The 15,569-nt window shown below is 46.0% G+C and overlaps 1 protein-coding gene across 2 annotated transcripts in view; it reads left to right on the top strand.

The window, feature by feature from the left end:
• LOC147117448 (ATP-dependent translocase ABCB1-like) overlaps positions 1 to 15,569 on the top strand; it is a 174,744-nt gene that overhangs the window by 34,814 nt on the left and 124,361 nt on the right. For both annotated transcript variants that reach the window (XM_085988444.1, XM_085988443.1), the window contains exons 6-7: positions 8,704 to 8,814; positions 10,295 to 10,420. In XM_085988444.1, coding sequence (XP_085844570.1) covers positions 8,704 to 8,814; positions 10,295 to 10,420 — 237 coding nt within the window. The remainder of the gene's footprint in view (positions 1 to 8,703; positions 8,815 to 10,294; positions 10,421 to 15,569) is intronic.

Consider the following 15,569-nt stretch of genomic DNA (forward strand, 5'->3'; position numbering starts at 1 on the left):
AATTACAATTGACACTTTTAACATGCAACATTAGCTGAAAATAGTCTATTTATAAATTCAGTCTTTGGGGAGGCTTCCTGATCCTTTCTGGATAGCGCCTTTCCCGAGTGTCTTGCTTTTGTTGCGGAGGCGATTCTGGCCCCCTGTCGTCGGTTGGTTCATCAGCTTCCGATGCTACTGTTTCTGGTGTAGATGCTACCTGTACGTCGGGTTCATCACCAGGTACGTATGGGCGAGGCATGGGGTTCACTTGTTCCTGTGACTCTAGGATCTGGTCAGCATGGCGTCTCACGATGCTCTCCCCAATGTCCACTGTGTACATTAGTGGGCCCTGCCGTGTGCATGCCGTTCCTGGCTGCCATTTTTCTGTTCGGTAGTCGCGATCCAAGACTGGTTGCCCTACATTGAAGCTCCTTGTTGGCTTCTCATGGATGTGCTAGAATTGTTTACTCTCAACATCTCTTCGTACGTTTGGTCTGAGCAAATCTAGGCGAGATCTTAACCTTCGGTTAAAGAACATCATGGCTGGGGCCTGGTTGGTGACTGCATGTGTCGCATTCCGGTAGGCGAACAGGAAATTGTCCACCTTGTGCTGCAGCAGAATGTTGTCATTGTACATAGCCTTTATTGCCTTCTTAAAGGTTTGTACGAACCTCTCAGCCAATCCATTTGTGGCTGGATGATACGGGGCGGATGTGCAATGCCTTACCCCATTCTTTTTCAAGAACCTCCGGAACTCTTCGGACACAAACTGTGGTCTGTTGTCGGAGCAAATCTGTTCTGGCAAGCCATTCCTGGCAAAAATGGTCCGTAGGACTGCAATAGTTTTCTCCATGTTGGTGGAGGACATTTTGATGACCTCAGGCCATTCGAGTGCACATCCACAGCAATTAAAAACATTGAGTCCATGAATGGACCAGCAAAATCAATATGCACCCGTTGCCATGTTGATGAGGGCCACTCCCATGGGTGTAGAGGGGCCTGTGGTGATGCATTTTGGACTTTCTGGCATCCTGAGCAGCTCTTGGTCAGGTCCGCGATTTGTTTATCGATTCCTGGCCACCACACATAAGCCTTGGCTAGGCTTTTCATTTTTACCCCTCCCAGATGACCCTCATGAAGCTCATTGAGCACTCTCTCCCTTAACTTGGGTGGAATTACCACTTGGGATCCACACATCAAGGTCCCCCGGCACACTGACAGCTGTTCTCTCCTTGTCGAGAATGCTGGCAACAGTGAGCCGCCATGTGCTGGCCATCCCTTCACCGTCAAATCATATACCCGAGACAGTGTCGGGTCATTTTGGGTTTCCTTTTCGATACAAGCATTAGTTACCGGTTGGTATTCAACTATAGTCGAATGGAATATTTAGACAGGATCCACTGCTGGTGCTTCCTCCGCAGTAGGCAGTGGCAGGCATGATAGCCCATCAGCATTTCCATGCTGTTTCGTGCCCTTATATTCAATCTCATAGTGGTGCACCCCTAGAAAAAGTGACCATCTTTGTAGTTGTTGCGCAGTCATCACCGGAACGCCCTTCTTCAGATTAAAAATGGAGACAAGAGGCTGGTGATCAATCAGCAAGGTGAATTTCTGCCCGTGCAGATAGTGATTGAACTTTTTTACTCCCCACACTAGGCTGAGGGCCTCCCTGTCAATCTGGGCGTAGTTACGCTCGGCTCAGGTTAGTGATCGTGAGGCAAAGGCTATTGGCCTCTCTGAGCCGTCCGAGAATTTGTGCGACAGCACCGCTCCAATGCCATAGGGTGACGCATCACCTGCCAACCGAATTGGTAATGCTGGGTTGTAATGGGCCAATATCTCTTTCGATGTGATTAGTGTTTTGCTCTTCTGGAAAGCTCGTCTACATTCGTCACTCCACTTCCATGGCACCCCAGTTTGCAGTAGGGTGTTCAGTGGGTGTACTATTGTAGACAAATTTGGCAAGAACTTATGGTAGTAGTTTACCAGCCCGAGGAACGACCTCAGTTGTGACACATTTTCTGGTGCTGGAGCCTTGACTACTGCCTCAATCTTCTCTGGGGACTTATGTAGCCCCTCTTTATCGATAACGTGGCCGCAATACGAGATTTGTTTTCTAAAAAACTCGCATTTGGGGCGGTTAGCTTGGAGCCCATATTCCTGCAATCTAGTGAGCACCTGCTCCAGGTTGGCAAGGTGATCACTGTCATTTTCGCCCATGACCAGGATTTCATCCAAATAACACTGGGTCCCTGGGATCCCTTGCAGGACTTGTTCCATTGCCCTCTGCCAAATGGCCGGAGTTGATGCTACCCCGAATACCAGCCGGTTCTATTGTTAGAGACCTTTAGGGGTGTTGATTGTGAGTTTTTTTTCAATGCTTCTTCTACCTCCATTTGCAGATACGCCTGGGCCAGATCAATCTTAGTGAAGCATTTCCCTCCAGATAGTGAGGCGAAAATATCTTCAATCTGTGGAAGTGGATATTGAACGGTGTGAAGGACCGGGTTCACTGTTACCTTAAAGTCCCCACAGATGCGTACCTTCTTTGGTTCCCCAGGCGTGCTGCTCAATGACTTTTTCATCATGGGGACGATGGGTGTAGCCCACTCGCTCCAGTCTACCTTGGACAGTATACCTGAATCTTCCAGACTCTCCAGCTCTGCTTCGACGGCTTGGCGGATCGCATAACGTACCGGTCTGGCCTTAAAAAATTTTGGGCTTGCGTTTTCTTCAATTTTAAACGTCGCTGTCATGCCTTTTAGTGTTCCGAGTCCTTGCTGGAAAACTTCTTTTGCGTCAGTTAGGATCTTTGACAGTCGCCCAGGTGTGACGTCGTCATCCTTTTTGTCAGCCACAGTCAGTGCCTGTATGGAATGCCAATCCAGTTGTATTTTCCGGATCCATTCACGTCCCAGTAATGGTGGTCCTCCATCTTGCAATACATACAGGTCTAGTTTTGGTGTTTCCTTACCGTTATATATAACGGTCACACTTATTTTTCCTTTGGGGTAGACTTTTTGCCCCGTGTACGTCTTCAAAATAATTTTTGTTTCTCTCAAGAGTATGTGTGAGAATAGCCGCTCGTAGTTCCGTCGGTTTATGACTGTTAGGGCTGATCCTGTGTCCAATTCCATCTTTACCTGGACTCCTGCTATCTTGAGAGTGACCCAAATGGTTCGGTGATCCTCCGTTGTGATCACATTATGTAGTTTCAGACAACTCAGTTCCCTGCTTTCGGGGTCGTTATCACTCTTTTGTTCATCTGAACTATTCTCCCTCATCTTATGTACCTTCTGGTACTTTCCTTTGGTAGGTTTCTTATTGCTGGTTTTCTTTCCCGACCTGCAGACTCGTGCTATGTGTCCTACTTTTCCACACTGTCTGCACACTTTGTCTTTGAACCAGCAATCATTCTGGTCATGTGTTGTTCTGCTGCAGCGATAGCACTTCTCTGTTCCATATGACATTTCGTTTGTGCCATATTCTTGCGGTCTCTGTTGTATCTCTGCAGCACCCTGTGCTGCTGCTTCATATGATACTGCAATGCTGAAAGCCTTTTCTAGCGTAAGGTCCTTTTCAGATAAAAGACGTTTCTGGGTTCCTTCACTTTGAAGCCCACACACAAACTTGTCCCTTAAGGCATCTGTCAGTCCCGCTCCAAACTGGCAGTGTTTCGATAGTTTGCGCAGTTCTGTTAAATAATCAGCATTGCTTTCATCCTTATGCTGGTTCTGTTTGTGAAACTTGAATCTTTCTGCTATCAGCAGCGGTGTGGGGTTTAAATGTTCCTTTAGTATTGTTACTATGTCTTCAAAACTCTTTTCCATTGGCTTCGTTTGGGTTACTAGATTTCGTAATAAACCATACGTCTTTGCACCCATTAAATTTAACAATACCGACGATTTCTCGTCATCTGACACCGCATTTGCCTTGCAGTACACCTCTATTCGTTCGACATATGTAGTCCAATCTTCGACTTCATTGTCAAATGCAGTGATACAGCCACTCTTCAGCATTTTGGGTGTGGTTTAAAATGGCGTCTCCCAATGGCTTATAATGGCGTCTCCCACGCTTTCCTTCCTCCCCCGCTGTTGCCGACGCCGCTCCCAGCGGTTCTTGTGGCAATGGCGGCGCCCTGTAGGTTTTGCGTGCTTCTCTCTCCGACGCTGCTCGGCCCCTGAACACTGGCTGTGCCCTGTGCGTTCTGCCCTCTCTCTCTCTCTCTCCCGTCGACGCTGCTCGGCCTTTTGCTCTGCCGCTCGGTCAGGCTCTAGCCTGCCGCTGTCCGGGAAGGGTCTGCGCACTACCTGTTGCCAGCCCATTTCGCTGGACCACCTCGACTGGAAAGCCAAGCCTGGCTCTCGACAGCCTCCCCCGCAATTCTCGAGTCTCTGCTGGATGACTGGGCGGTTGCCCGTGGTCGACGCGTGAGTCTCTGGCCTTGACCTCCAATCCACTGATCTCCAGGAACGAATCCCTGGGAGGTGATGCAGAGTTGCAGGTCGGTTCAAACCTGCCTTGTCTCCAATGTTACGTCCGTGTATAAGAAGACACAGACTGCAGGAGAACGGTACAACAGGTGTTTACTAAACGTGGCTCAGACTGCAACTGATCTGTACAGATTACTACTCAGCATTATATACAGGTGTGGTCACTGCCGGTACTACAGTATACATGAGCTGTAAAAAGTAGTTCCCCCCCTTTAAGGTACATACATTACAACCACCTCCTGAAACATGCTGTCCACGAAGTTCTGAGCCTCACGGATGCACTGGAGTGACTCCAGCCGCCGTTCAAGCTTTGAAACCCAGATCTCGAGCTGCTGTAGTTGGCGACACTTCCCACACACGTGATTGTCCAGGGTATGAGACACGTCCAGGACTTCCACATGGCACAGATTGTGCATTCCACAGGGCTGAGCTGCCCTGCCATGCCTTTACTTTGTAGACTATTGACTAGAAAGACTTACCAGCTACTCACCAATCAGCTCTTTCCCTGGTTGTGGCGGCATGATAACTGTTTTGCAGTAGTTGCTTTAATGCTTTTAAGTACTGCCTCCACTGATACCGCCTCCAATTAGGTCCAGGCTGCCTGGTCTCCCACTGTTTTAAGTACCACCACCGCTGATACCACCTGGCACCCAATAACTCTCAACACTCACTCCTCCAGGTCTGTAAGCTGTTGGTTGTCCATTTCACCCCCCGCCTGTTCATTGCTGCTCCCTCCTATTGTGGGCCAGTTTGTCCTGCAATAGAAAGAAAAGTGTGTGAGTGAATGTGCAGCTATGTGTTTGGGAGATGTGCCCGCCATAGTTGTAGAGCTTTGATTGTGGGCAAGGCATGAGATGTGGATGTGAGTTTTAATAGATGGAGATGCTTGGTGGGTGAGCGTGGTGGGGGGGGTGGAGGTTTGTGCAGTGTGTACAGACTGAGGTTCAGATGCTGGTATGTAGGACTTGTTGAAGCACATACTCACCCTGACCAGCCGAGTGAGGTCGTTGAATTTTTTACAGCACTAGGTGAGGGTCCTGAAGACCACACTTCTGGCCAAGACATCCTGTGCCACTTCCTTCCACATTGCCCTGAAGAAATGGGGCAATGGCCTCCTGCCAGTTGCCGGGAACAGCACTGCTCTCCTTTCGACTGCCGTGACCAATGACCCTAATGCCTGATCGCTGAAATGGTGAGCTTTCTCCCTGGGACTGGGATCAGATGTGGGGATAAGAGGTGTAGCTGTTGAGTTGCTTGGAGGTCACCTTCAGAGCCAGCAATGTTGAGAATGAGGCTGTGCTGAATGATTGGCTCCTTCCAGTTCTTAAAGGGGAGGTTCAATGTAAATGATGAGTCCTGATTGGAGTGCACCTGAAATTGGTTATTGCTGTGTGGGTAGCGCCCCACTCTCTGTGTGTAGCGCCCTAAGTTAGGTGAGTTAGTGCTCTAGTTCTCTCTTGGCGCGCTAACAATCAATTTAGCAGGAGGTCAGAAGGATTAGCACCTGGCGATAATTCTCCAACTTTTTAAAATTTAGCGCCTCAACCAGGGCGATACTGAATTTCTAGCCCTGTGTTTTTATTGTGGCCACCAAGTGGCCAGCGCATTCTGTGTCATTGACAAAAATAATTTGCAATTGATAACTGGAAAATAATTTGGCTGATATATATTTCATTAGTCTTGGTTAATGCCCATTGTGTGCTGTACTTTAATGTCCCTGCTTCAGTACTATAACACAGGTTTTCCAAGTCCTTGCCTTTGGGAGGGCATTGGTGGCTGGAAAATTATGGCTGACACTAGGAATTTTCCGATCCGCACTTGTGGCGACAAGGTACCTCACTTTGGGACAGAACTCAGAAAATCTACCCTATAATTTAAAAGAAAATAGCTTTTCATAATTTTATTTAAAACTGAGGGGGGGGGGGATTTTGCAGGCACAATCGGTGGCGGGTCAGGTGGGAATTTGTTTTTTGACAGTGGATTGGGACCCCGCTGTCAACCCGCCGCCACACGCCTTTCCCAAATGTCGGGTCTGTCATTGCTGAGCAGACCCGACATGCAGCAGCTGGGGAGGCAATTCAGGTTATTATGTTAATAGAGCATTAAGAACTATTTTCAGCTCACCTTCAGAGTTTACCAGGTCACCCACGGAGTCCACGCTGCTCGGGGATCACGTCAGGTAAGCAGGACGGGAGCTGAATTACCATGGAATCATCTCTTTACATGACAGCTGCAAATGTGCTATAAAAGCTCCCATCTCACAGCTGTTCACTTTCCAAGCTCAGAAGATGTTGCTTACTACATTTGGAAGACAGGTTGAGCTTTATGCGGGTTCCAAGTGTTTGGAGCAAACTCTCTATCCAGTGTCACCTCATTCAAAACTCTCTCACCATTGACAGATTGCTTCTGTCATCTCAAGTTCACCTGCCATCTATTACATCAGAATGGGTATGGTTTTACTGTCTCACCTGGGTCCTCAGAATCCCACCACAATCAGCCCCAAAATCACCAGGCACACCAGCAGCACCAACAACACCAACCCTCTCCACAATCAACTGATGCTGCACAAGACACAGGGCATCAGCACCCAACCACATTGCTGCCTGGGATGCCAGGGATTGCCTCACCATGGCCACATTTACTTCACTTGACACTGTACACCCTGGCTGCCACATGACACGCCAGGTTGGCACCACCCCACACCAACACCATAAAGCATCCCTATAATTCCCAAGCCATTGCAGGGGGTACTGTTAAGACTCACCATTTACTACAACTCACAAAGCCTCTTCCAAAGGTTCACACAAATCTGTCCAAAAACACAAAGCGTTAAAAATAAAGATTTCAATGTTTGACAGCACATTTACAGAAACTTCACATGAATATTGGCTGAAGCACACAAGTGGCTACCCTTGTGTGTTGTTAGTTGGTATGATTGGACTAGGATGAGGGTGAGTGTGAGGGGTGGCTAGTGAGATAGGGAAGTGATAATGTAGATAGAGAGGGATGGGTGGAGGTGCAAGATAAGTTGGTGTGAGTAAGGATGTGCAGGAGTACTGTAGAGAAGACAGAGTGATGGGGATGTGATGAGTGGCACAGCAGGATGAGGTTAAGTGTGGCTTTGCAGTAACGTCTCATGACCTACTGAGATCATTGAACGGTTTGTGCCACTGCAGCCTGGTCCTCCTGACCACATCCCTGCTTGTGTCCTCCTGTGCAATGTGCAATCAGGCTGTATTGATCTCTTGGGGAGGTCCCTTCCGCCCATTTGAAGGGAAGAGAACATCCTTGCATGCTGTGACTCCCTCCATAAGCATATAGAGGGAGTCATGGGAGAGCCTGGGTGCAGACCTCAATGCTGTGGAACACTGACAGCACAAATGTCAAAATTAATTTGCGCATAATCCCTTTAAGGAAACCGGCTGATGACACTTCATCGAATTATGTCATCAGATCCGCTTCCTTCAATTGGTCGGCAAACACGCTGGGCAGGCTTAACCAGCCCAATCAGGGGAAAATCATTTTGGACAGAGGGCTGGAGCCAGCAGCAAGGCTGGGACCCGCCACTGACTTCGCCCACCACGGACCCACTGAGGTTGGTAAAATCCAGCCCTGAGACACTGAGGTGAAAGGCCAAGGCCAAGGTGGAAAGGGTAAAAGTGAAGATGAGTTAACGTAGTGAATAGATGATGGCAAACTTCAGTTTAAAATCCCGAATATTGTAGAAGGAAGGAAAGACTAAGAGTGATTCCACAGTGTTGAGGTTCTGGGAAGAATGTTAGAATAGGCTGTGGCCCTGTGAGATACCAGTGGACAAATGCTAAAATTTCTGTCTGTTTAACATAAATGTTTCCCTGCTAGTAACCCACAGTGTCATTTCAGAGCCTGTGTTTTAACAGCTATATTAAAAAGTATAAGCTTAATGTTAGCAGCTGGTAAACAATCCTGCCAATCCCAGTGATTGCAATTTGAAAGTGAGGCAACTTTTTATGATTCAAGATGATCAGAGGATACACTCTAACAGCAACAGCAATAAGTCTGTTGTGTCTTTTCTCCCTTCAGTTTTCTCCACTATTCTCTTGAAGTAAATGGTTTAATGTTAATTTAACCACTGGCTGAGACTCCTTTCTAATTGGAAATTTGCATTTTATAACTAATAATAAAATTGTCTAAGATGTGCTTTCTCCTTCATGATATTCTATGATAATCTTTTTGGTTTTCCTTTAAGAAATCTGCCATAGATAGTTTCTCAGAGGAAGGATATAAGCCTGATCAAATTAAAGGAATTGTGGAATTTAAGAATGTGTATTTTAACTACCCATCACGAGCAGATGTAAAGGTATTTAAATGTTTTGTTACATTTATAACAAATCCAGAACAAAAACAAATGAATTTTTCTGATTTTAATGGACTTCTAAATATACGCGAATGGGGTTAACACTCTCTATTTTAAATGGGTTAATGTCCACATTACACAACACAGACATGAATTTATGTTAGTGTTGACAGGTATGCTAAAAATAATGCACAGAGGAAATTAACCCCACAAGCTTGTAGATGCCATAGCATCAGTAAAAAAGTACTATTTTTTGTTCAATCTCTCATATCCCAGATGTTCTTTGTTAAAAATTGCTCTGTGCTAAAGATGATTTTCTTAGTTTTAGAGCTGCTGCTTTTATGTAGCCTATTTTGTTTTCTTCCTTTGCACAAGTTTCCTCCTATATCCCCTCCCTATCTTGGAGGCATTGACTTGCAAGGTACAATTTTCTTGTACGTTGGATGACAGTTGATACCTTGTCTAAGTCATGATTCACTTCAAGAGTGAGTTTCAACTGGCCATTCAATCATTGGAGAGATCGTAGCCAAGCTCTATCCTATTTTCAGCTGATATTTGCACAAATGCAATTCCAACAGAAGTCATTGGAAAGAGATCAACACAGGGACTTTGGTCTCTTCCTAGGAGCCAGTTCTAACATTGCTACCATCATCCTAACAAAAATCACTTAACTCAGCACAGATCAGCAATCAAAACTGGGACTTTCCTCACAGGTGGCTCTGCTACCCATTGTCTTAACCAGTTGAACCTTCAGGTCTGCTTTGCATTTTCCCTCTTTCAGTAAGGGGGACAGTATTCCTGTCCCATTAGCAAAAACAAAAAATGGAAATGTTGAAGATACAGAGATAAGTAAAGAGAAGAGGCAGGTTAACCAAAACATTAACCTGTTTTGTCTCTTCACAGGTGCTGACTGACTTCCTTTGTGTCGCCAGCATTTTATACTTTTGCTTTAGATTTCCTGCATTTGCAGCTTTTTTAAAAATGTGTTTGATCACCTGAAAATAGATTTGCCATCAAGCAAAGGAGAGCATCCATTATTTAATTTACCACAATAGTATCTTACAAAATGAAGTCAAATATTTAGACCTGATTTTATGTGGAGAAATGTGGTTTAAATGGGGAAGTTTTGCTGCTTGGGGAACTTCTATGGTAAGATCAGTTCCTGGAAATGCCACAGACAAGCTGAAAATTTCATTCAACATCCATCACGTTGATTGCCCGATGAAAGGATGCACTGAGGTGTTACCATACCAGCTGGACCACAGAACCAGTTACAGTGCTTTTCTTTTCTTTTTTTTGGTGGCTTTTAATTAAACTCCATGCTAAGTTAAATGGTTTTAGTTGCAGACTCAATCAGTAATGATGGTATTGTGACTCCAAACACGGCGCTGTATATTTTTTCAATTTGCAAACTTTAACTAAATGTTTTCAAAATACCTTTGTTTTTGTTAAACTTTTTGGATTGCTCTGATTCTTTCTGTAGATTTTAAATGGTCTGAATTTGAAGATTAACAGTGGACAGACTGTAGCCCTGGTAGGAAGCAGCGGCTGTGGAAAAAGTACCACCATTCAACTACTACAGAGATTTTATGACCTCCAGGAAGGAATGGTGAGAAACTAGGCAGAGTCTGTGTTCTCTACATAATTATGAACTATGAGAGGCCCATTTCAAAACTAATCTATAGCGAATTAACAAAGTAATTGGTCATGCTAAAATAATTGTAATGTAGCCTCATATCTTGTGTCTTGGTTGCACTGGTGTAAAAGTCACAGCTGTGACGTTGTTTGCTGCAGGAAAAGTTTTTACACCAATGCCCAAAGTGTATCCCATAATTGTTCTAGACCATTACAAAACCTACATCAAGGTGTGACCTATATACCATTTCATGGTAGTAACTGTGTTTGAAACAGAGCTCTCTCAATGAGCATTGTTTGTATTTTTAGAACTATTTTATATCAATGAGCAAGTTATTTTAGATCATCCTATCAAAAAGTACATTATATTAAAAGAAAAGAAAATTTTGGTCTAGATATTAGGTTAAAAGCTCAACACACACATCTGAAATTCCTCTGTTATTTCAGCAGAGGCGTTAAAATAAATATGTTAACATTTCCACTAACACAGTGGAGAGAGGAATTTTGGATGAACACATTAAATTAACTGTTGTACCTATTATCTTACAGTGTAATTTCAAGGTCTTTGTATTAAAAATGAAAGCGTAAGGTTAGTTTACCCTCTTGTACATTATCTTGCCAATCCCAGTGTTGGCAGCTTGGAATTCAGGCAAGTGGATGTGGCCTAGCAATCGGCCATCGCCAAAAAGGTAAGTAAAAAATAAATTAAAATTTTAATTTGACTACAGTGGAAATAAAAATTGAGAGCGATATAAATTGAGCTGCCAACTCGCTTTCACCTATTTTCACCTGTTTTGCACTATCACATAAAGTCAAAATTTACCCCTATGTGAGAAAGCACCTGACTTCTAATTGGAGTCTTCCCCAGTAGTGCAATTTGAGACTGATAGAGAAACCATCATCACATCACTCAGTCTCAAACCAACTTGAGCAATAAACTAAAACATAAGCAAACCCGGTCTCTTTCATTCTGCCAGCGCAATTCACACTTCATCTATAGTCATCCATTGTTTCTTAACCTATCCCATTACTGTTGTGTATGTAATATGTATGCTACTTTAACCCTATGGCCAGGGCAGCACTACTTTGTAGGGCGTAGTGATACCGTAGTACCACTCCTGGCCATAGGGGTATAAATAGTACTGCGGGTACTGATCTCCCCTCAGTTCCCGCCTGTGGGTATGAAGTAAAGACCTAAGTTAAACCCTTCCAAGCTGTCTCTTCCTTTTTGTATCAAGTATATGCGCATACTTTACACTGGCGACTAGGAACGTTCGAACTCACCAGTACAAGGTGCAACAAAGGATCGGTAGCAGTACGGGGAGAGAAGCTTCTTACCAGCCTGCAGAGTCCAGCGTCGACCGAAGGAGGCCGCCCAGTTCAGGAGGAGCGGCAGCAACGGAGCGAGAGGGAGAGGTTCCAGCGGAGGCTGCGGCAGCTGAGAGAAGAGGCTGAACGGGCGCTCCGGCCACGGGGCAAAAGTCCACCCAGGGTCAGGTAAAGTGCAATCCTTCCCGGGGAACTCGAGCTGCAAGGGCCAGAACGGGCAGGCGATCTGGGGAACAAACGGAGCCATGAGGACTAGCGGGCCACGAGAGGGGAAGGTCGTTGTAATAGCGGCGGTGGCAATAACGGGAGCTGCAAGAAAAAAAAAATAACGAACCTGGAGAGACGTCGTTGACAGCAGAGGGAGAAAAGGCGGGAAAAGCGCCATCTAGTGGACAAAGGGGAAAGTTTTTCTCTTCAGCAGTTTAAAATGAACAGCGCCATCTAGTGGACAAAAGGGGGAAAGTTTTTCTCTTAGAAAAAAAAATAACAGCGCCATCTAGTGGAAAAAGGCGGGAAAACCTCTTCAGTAGTTTTAAAAATGGCTAAAGAAGCTCGGTTGTCAGAATTTGTTGCCGACATAGAAGATTGGGACGCATATGTAGAAAGGCATGAGCTTTATTGCATAGTAAACAAGGTGAAAGATGACGAAAAGGCAGCAACCTTATTAAATTCTATGGGGGCAAAAACATACGGTCTGCTGAGGAATCTTCTTACTCCAGAAAAGCCAGCAGACAAAACGTACGCCCAAATTGTTGATACGTTAAAGGAACATTTAAACCCTAAGCCACCATTTATAGCGGAAAGGTACCGCTTTTACAGACGCGACCAAAGGAATGATGAGTCGCAGGCAGCCTATTTCGCTGAGCTCAGACGGTTGTCCAAACATTGCCAGTTTGAAGCCTTTTTGGCGGAAGCGATCAGAGACAGATTTGTCTGTGGCATGTTAAATGAGAGTACACGAAAACGGTTGCTGGCCAAGAAACAGCTCAGCCTAGATCAGGCGATAGAAATAGCATTGGCACATGAAGCAGCAGCACAGGGTGCTGCCCAAATACGACAAAATACAACCGGCTATGACACCCATGAGGTGACATTTCACAAAGGTAAATGCTACCGTTGTGGCAAAACCACCCACGACCAAAGTAATTGTTGGTTTCGTGATAAAATATGCCGGCAGTGTGGGAAAAAGGGGCATATAGCGAAAGTTTGTCGGTCGGGTACGAAACCCAATAGTGGGGGCAATCCGAGCAGTACCAAGGCAAGGACAAAAATACATAAGATATCTGACAGTAGCTCAGACGAGTCACAGGAAGGCACAAAAGCAGAGCCTAAAGGTCTGGGATGTCTCAAGTTATATGGTGTAGACAAAACGGAGGACCACAGCACAATGTGGGTTAAAATGAAGGTAGCAGGCGTCGAAGTTAATATGGAGCTGGACACGGGTTCAGCCCTATCAGTAATTAATGAACAAGATTATAACAGGCTGTTCAAACGCATTCCCTTAAAGGATACCGAAATCAAATTAAAAACATATATGGGACAAAAAGTTTACCCGAAGGGAAAAATGCAAGTAACAGTTAAATACAATGGCAGAAAAGTGCCAGGACTTTATTTATACGTCCTACCAAACGGCGGACCACCACTTTTGGGTAGGGAATGGATAAGAAAAATCCATTTCGACTGGAAGTCGATACACGAGATAAAAGTAGAGACCACCAAGGATGATGCAACCATTACAAGCAGGCTGTCGAAAATATTGGCAAAAACGCCAGAGGTGTTCCAACAAGGGCTGGGGACCTTAAAGGACATTAGAGCAAAAATAACTATTGCTCAAGACGCAAACCCCAAGTTTTGTAAGGCCAGACCGGTGCCTTACGCCATCCGGCCAGCTGTGGAAGCAGAACTGGATGCCTTAGAGAGTGCAGGTGTCCTTACAAAGATTGAGTGGAGCGAGTGGGCCACGCCCATCGTCCCAGTTATAAAGAAATCTGCAAATAACACGCCGGGGGAACCAAAGAAGGTTCGCATTTGCGGGGATTTTAAAATAACTATTAACCCAGTCCTGCACACGGTACAGTATCCGCTGCCGCGGATAGAGGACATATTCGCATCGTTAGCTGGGGGTAGACACTTTACGAAGATTGACCTTTGTCAAGCTTATTTACAGATGGAGGTGGAGCAGGACTCGAAAAAGCTCCTAACGATTAACACCCACAAGGGATTGTACCAGTACAATCGCCTGGTATTTGGTGTGGCGTCCGCCCCAGCCATATGGCAGAGGACCATGGAACAGGTCCTACAGGGCATTCCAGGAACGCAGTGCTACCTGGATGACATCCTGGTGACAGGACAAACGGATAACGACCACCTCGCTAACCTGGAGCGAGTACTTCTGCGGTTGCAACAATACGGACTCAGGGCGAACAAGCAGAAATGTGAGTTTTTCCAGGAACGTATCTCATACTGTGGTCACATTATAGATAAGGAAGGCCTGCATAAGTCCCCGGAAAAGATCGAGGCAGTAGTGAAGGCCCCGCCCCCTGAGAATGTATCTCAGTTACGATCATTCTTAGGCCTTATAAACTATTACCATAAGTTCCTCCCGAACTTATCGTCCATTTTACATCCACTAAATTCATTGCTGCAAAAGGGAGTCTCCTGGAATTGGGACGAAGCGTGTGAGGCTGCTTTTAAAAAGGGTAAACAACTCATTACATCAAAGGAAGTGCTCGCACACTTTGACCCAAAAATGCCAATGAGGTTGGCATGTGACGCCTCCCCGTATGGTATAGGGGCAGTGTTGTCACACAAATTTCCCAATGGGACGGAGAGGCCAATAGCATTTGCCTCAAGGTCGTTAACTACAGCCGAAAGAAACTATGCGCAAATCGACAGGGAGGCCCTCAGTCTGGTGTGGGGTGTAAAAAAATTCCACCACTATCTACATGGACAACGTTTCACACTACTGACGGATCATCAACCGTTGGTGTCCATATTTAATCCAACAAAAGGGGTGCCCCTGATGACGGCCCAAAGGCTACAGAGATGGTCACTGTTCTTAGGAGCACACCAGTACCTTATCGAATATAAGGGTACCAAACAGCATGGCAATGCGGATGGCCTGTCGCGGCTACCATTGCCTGCCGAGATCGAAGAGATAGTACAGGACCCCGTGGAAATATATCATACGGCGGTTATGGAACACTTGCCCATCACCAGCCAATGTATCGAGCGGGAAACACAGAATGACCCGACACTGGCAAGGGTTTACGAATTGACCGTGAAAGGCTGGCCGGCGCAGGGTGACGCATCATTGCCGGCGTTTTCGGCAAGGAAGGACCAGTTGTCCGTATGCCGGGGCACATTGATGTGCGGAGCCAGGGTGGTGGTCCCTCAAAAATTACAACATAAAGTGTTGCGGGACTTACACGAAGGTCATCTGGGGGGTGTCAAAATGAAAAGCCTCGCCAGAGCCTACGTCTGGTGGCCCGGCATTGACAGGGACATCGAGGAAGTAGCAAAAGCATGCCAAGGGTGCCAGATGGTACAGAACGTACCACCCCAAGCCCCACTACATCCGTGGGAGTGGCCCTCAACGCCGTGGCAAAGGATCCACGTGGACTTCGCTGGGCCCTTCATGGATGCGATGTTCCTTATTGTAGTGGACGCCCACTCAAAATGGCCGGAGGTCATAAAGATGTCATCAACGACAGCCGAAAAGACGGTCGCAGCCTTAAGGACCATTTTTGCCCGAAATGGGGTGCCCGAGCAAGTCTGTTCGGACAATGGGCCAC

This window comes from Somniosus microcephalus, chromosome 5, assembly GCF_052327205.1.
Source record: "Somniosus microcephalus isolate GS21.2 chromosome 5, FLI_Smic_1.0, whole genome shotgun sequence".
In the NCBI taxonomy this organism is placed as follows: domain Eukaryota; kingdom Metazoa; phylum Chordata; class Chondrichthyes; order Squaliformes; family Somniosidae; genus Somniosus; species Somniosus microcephalus.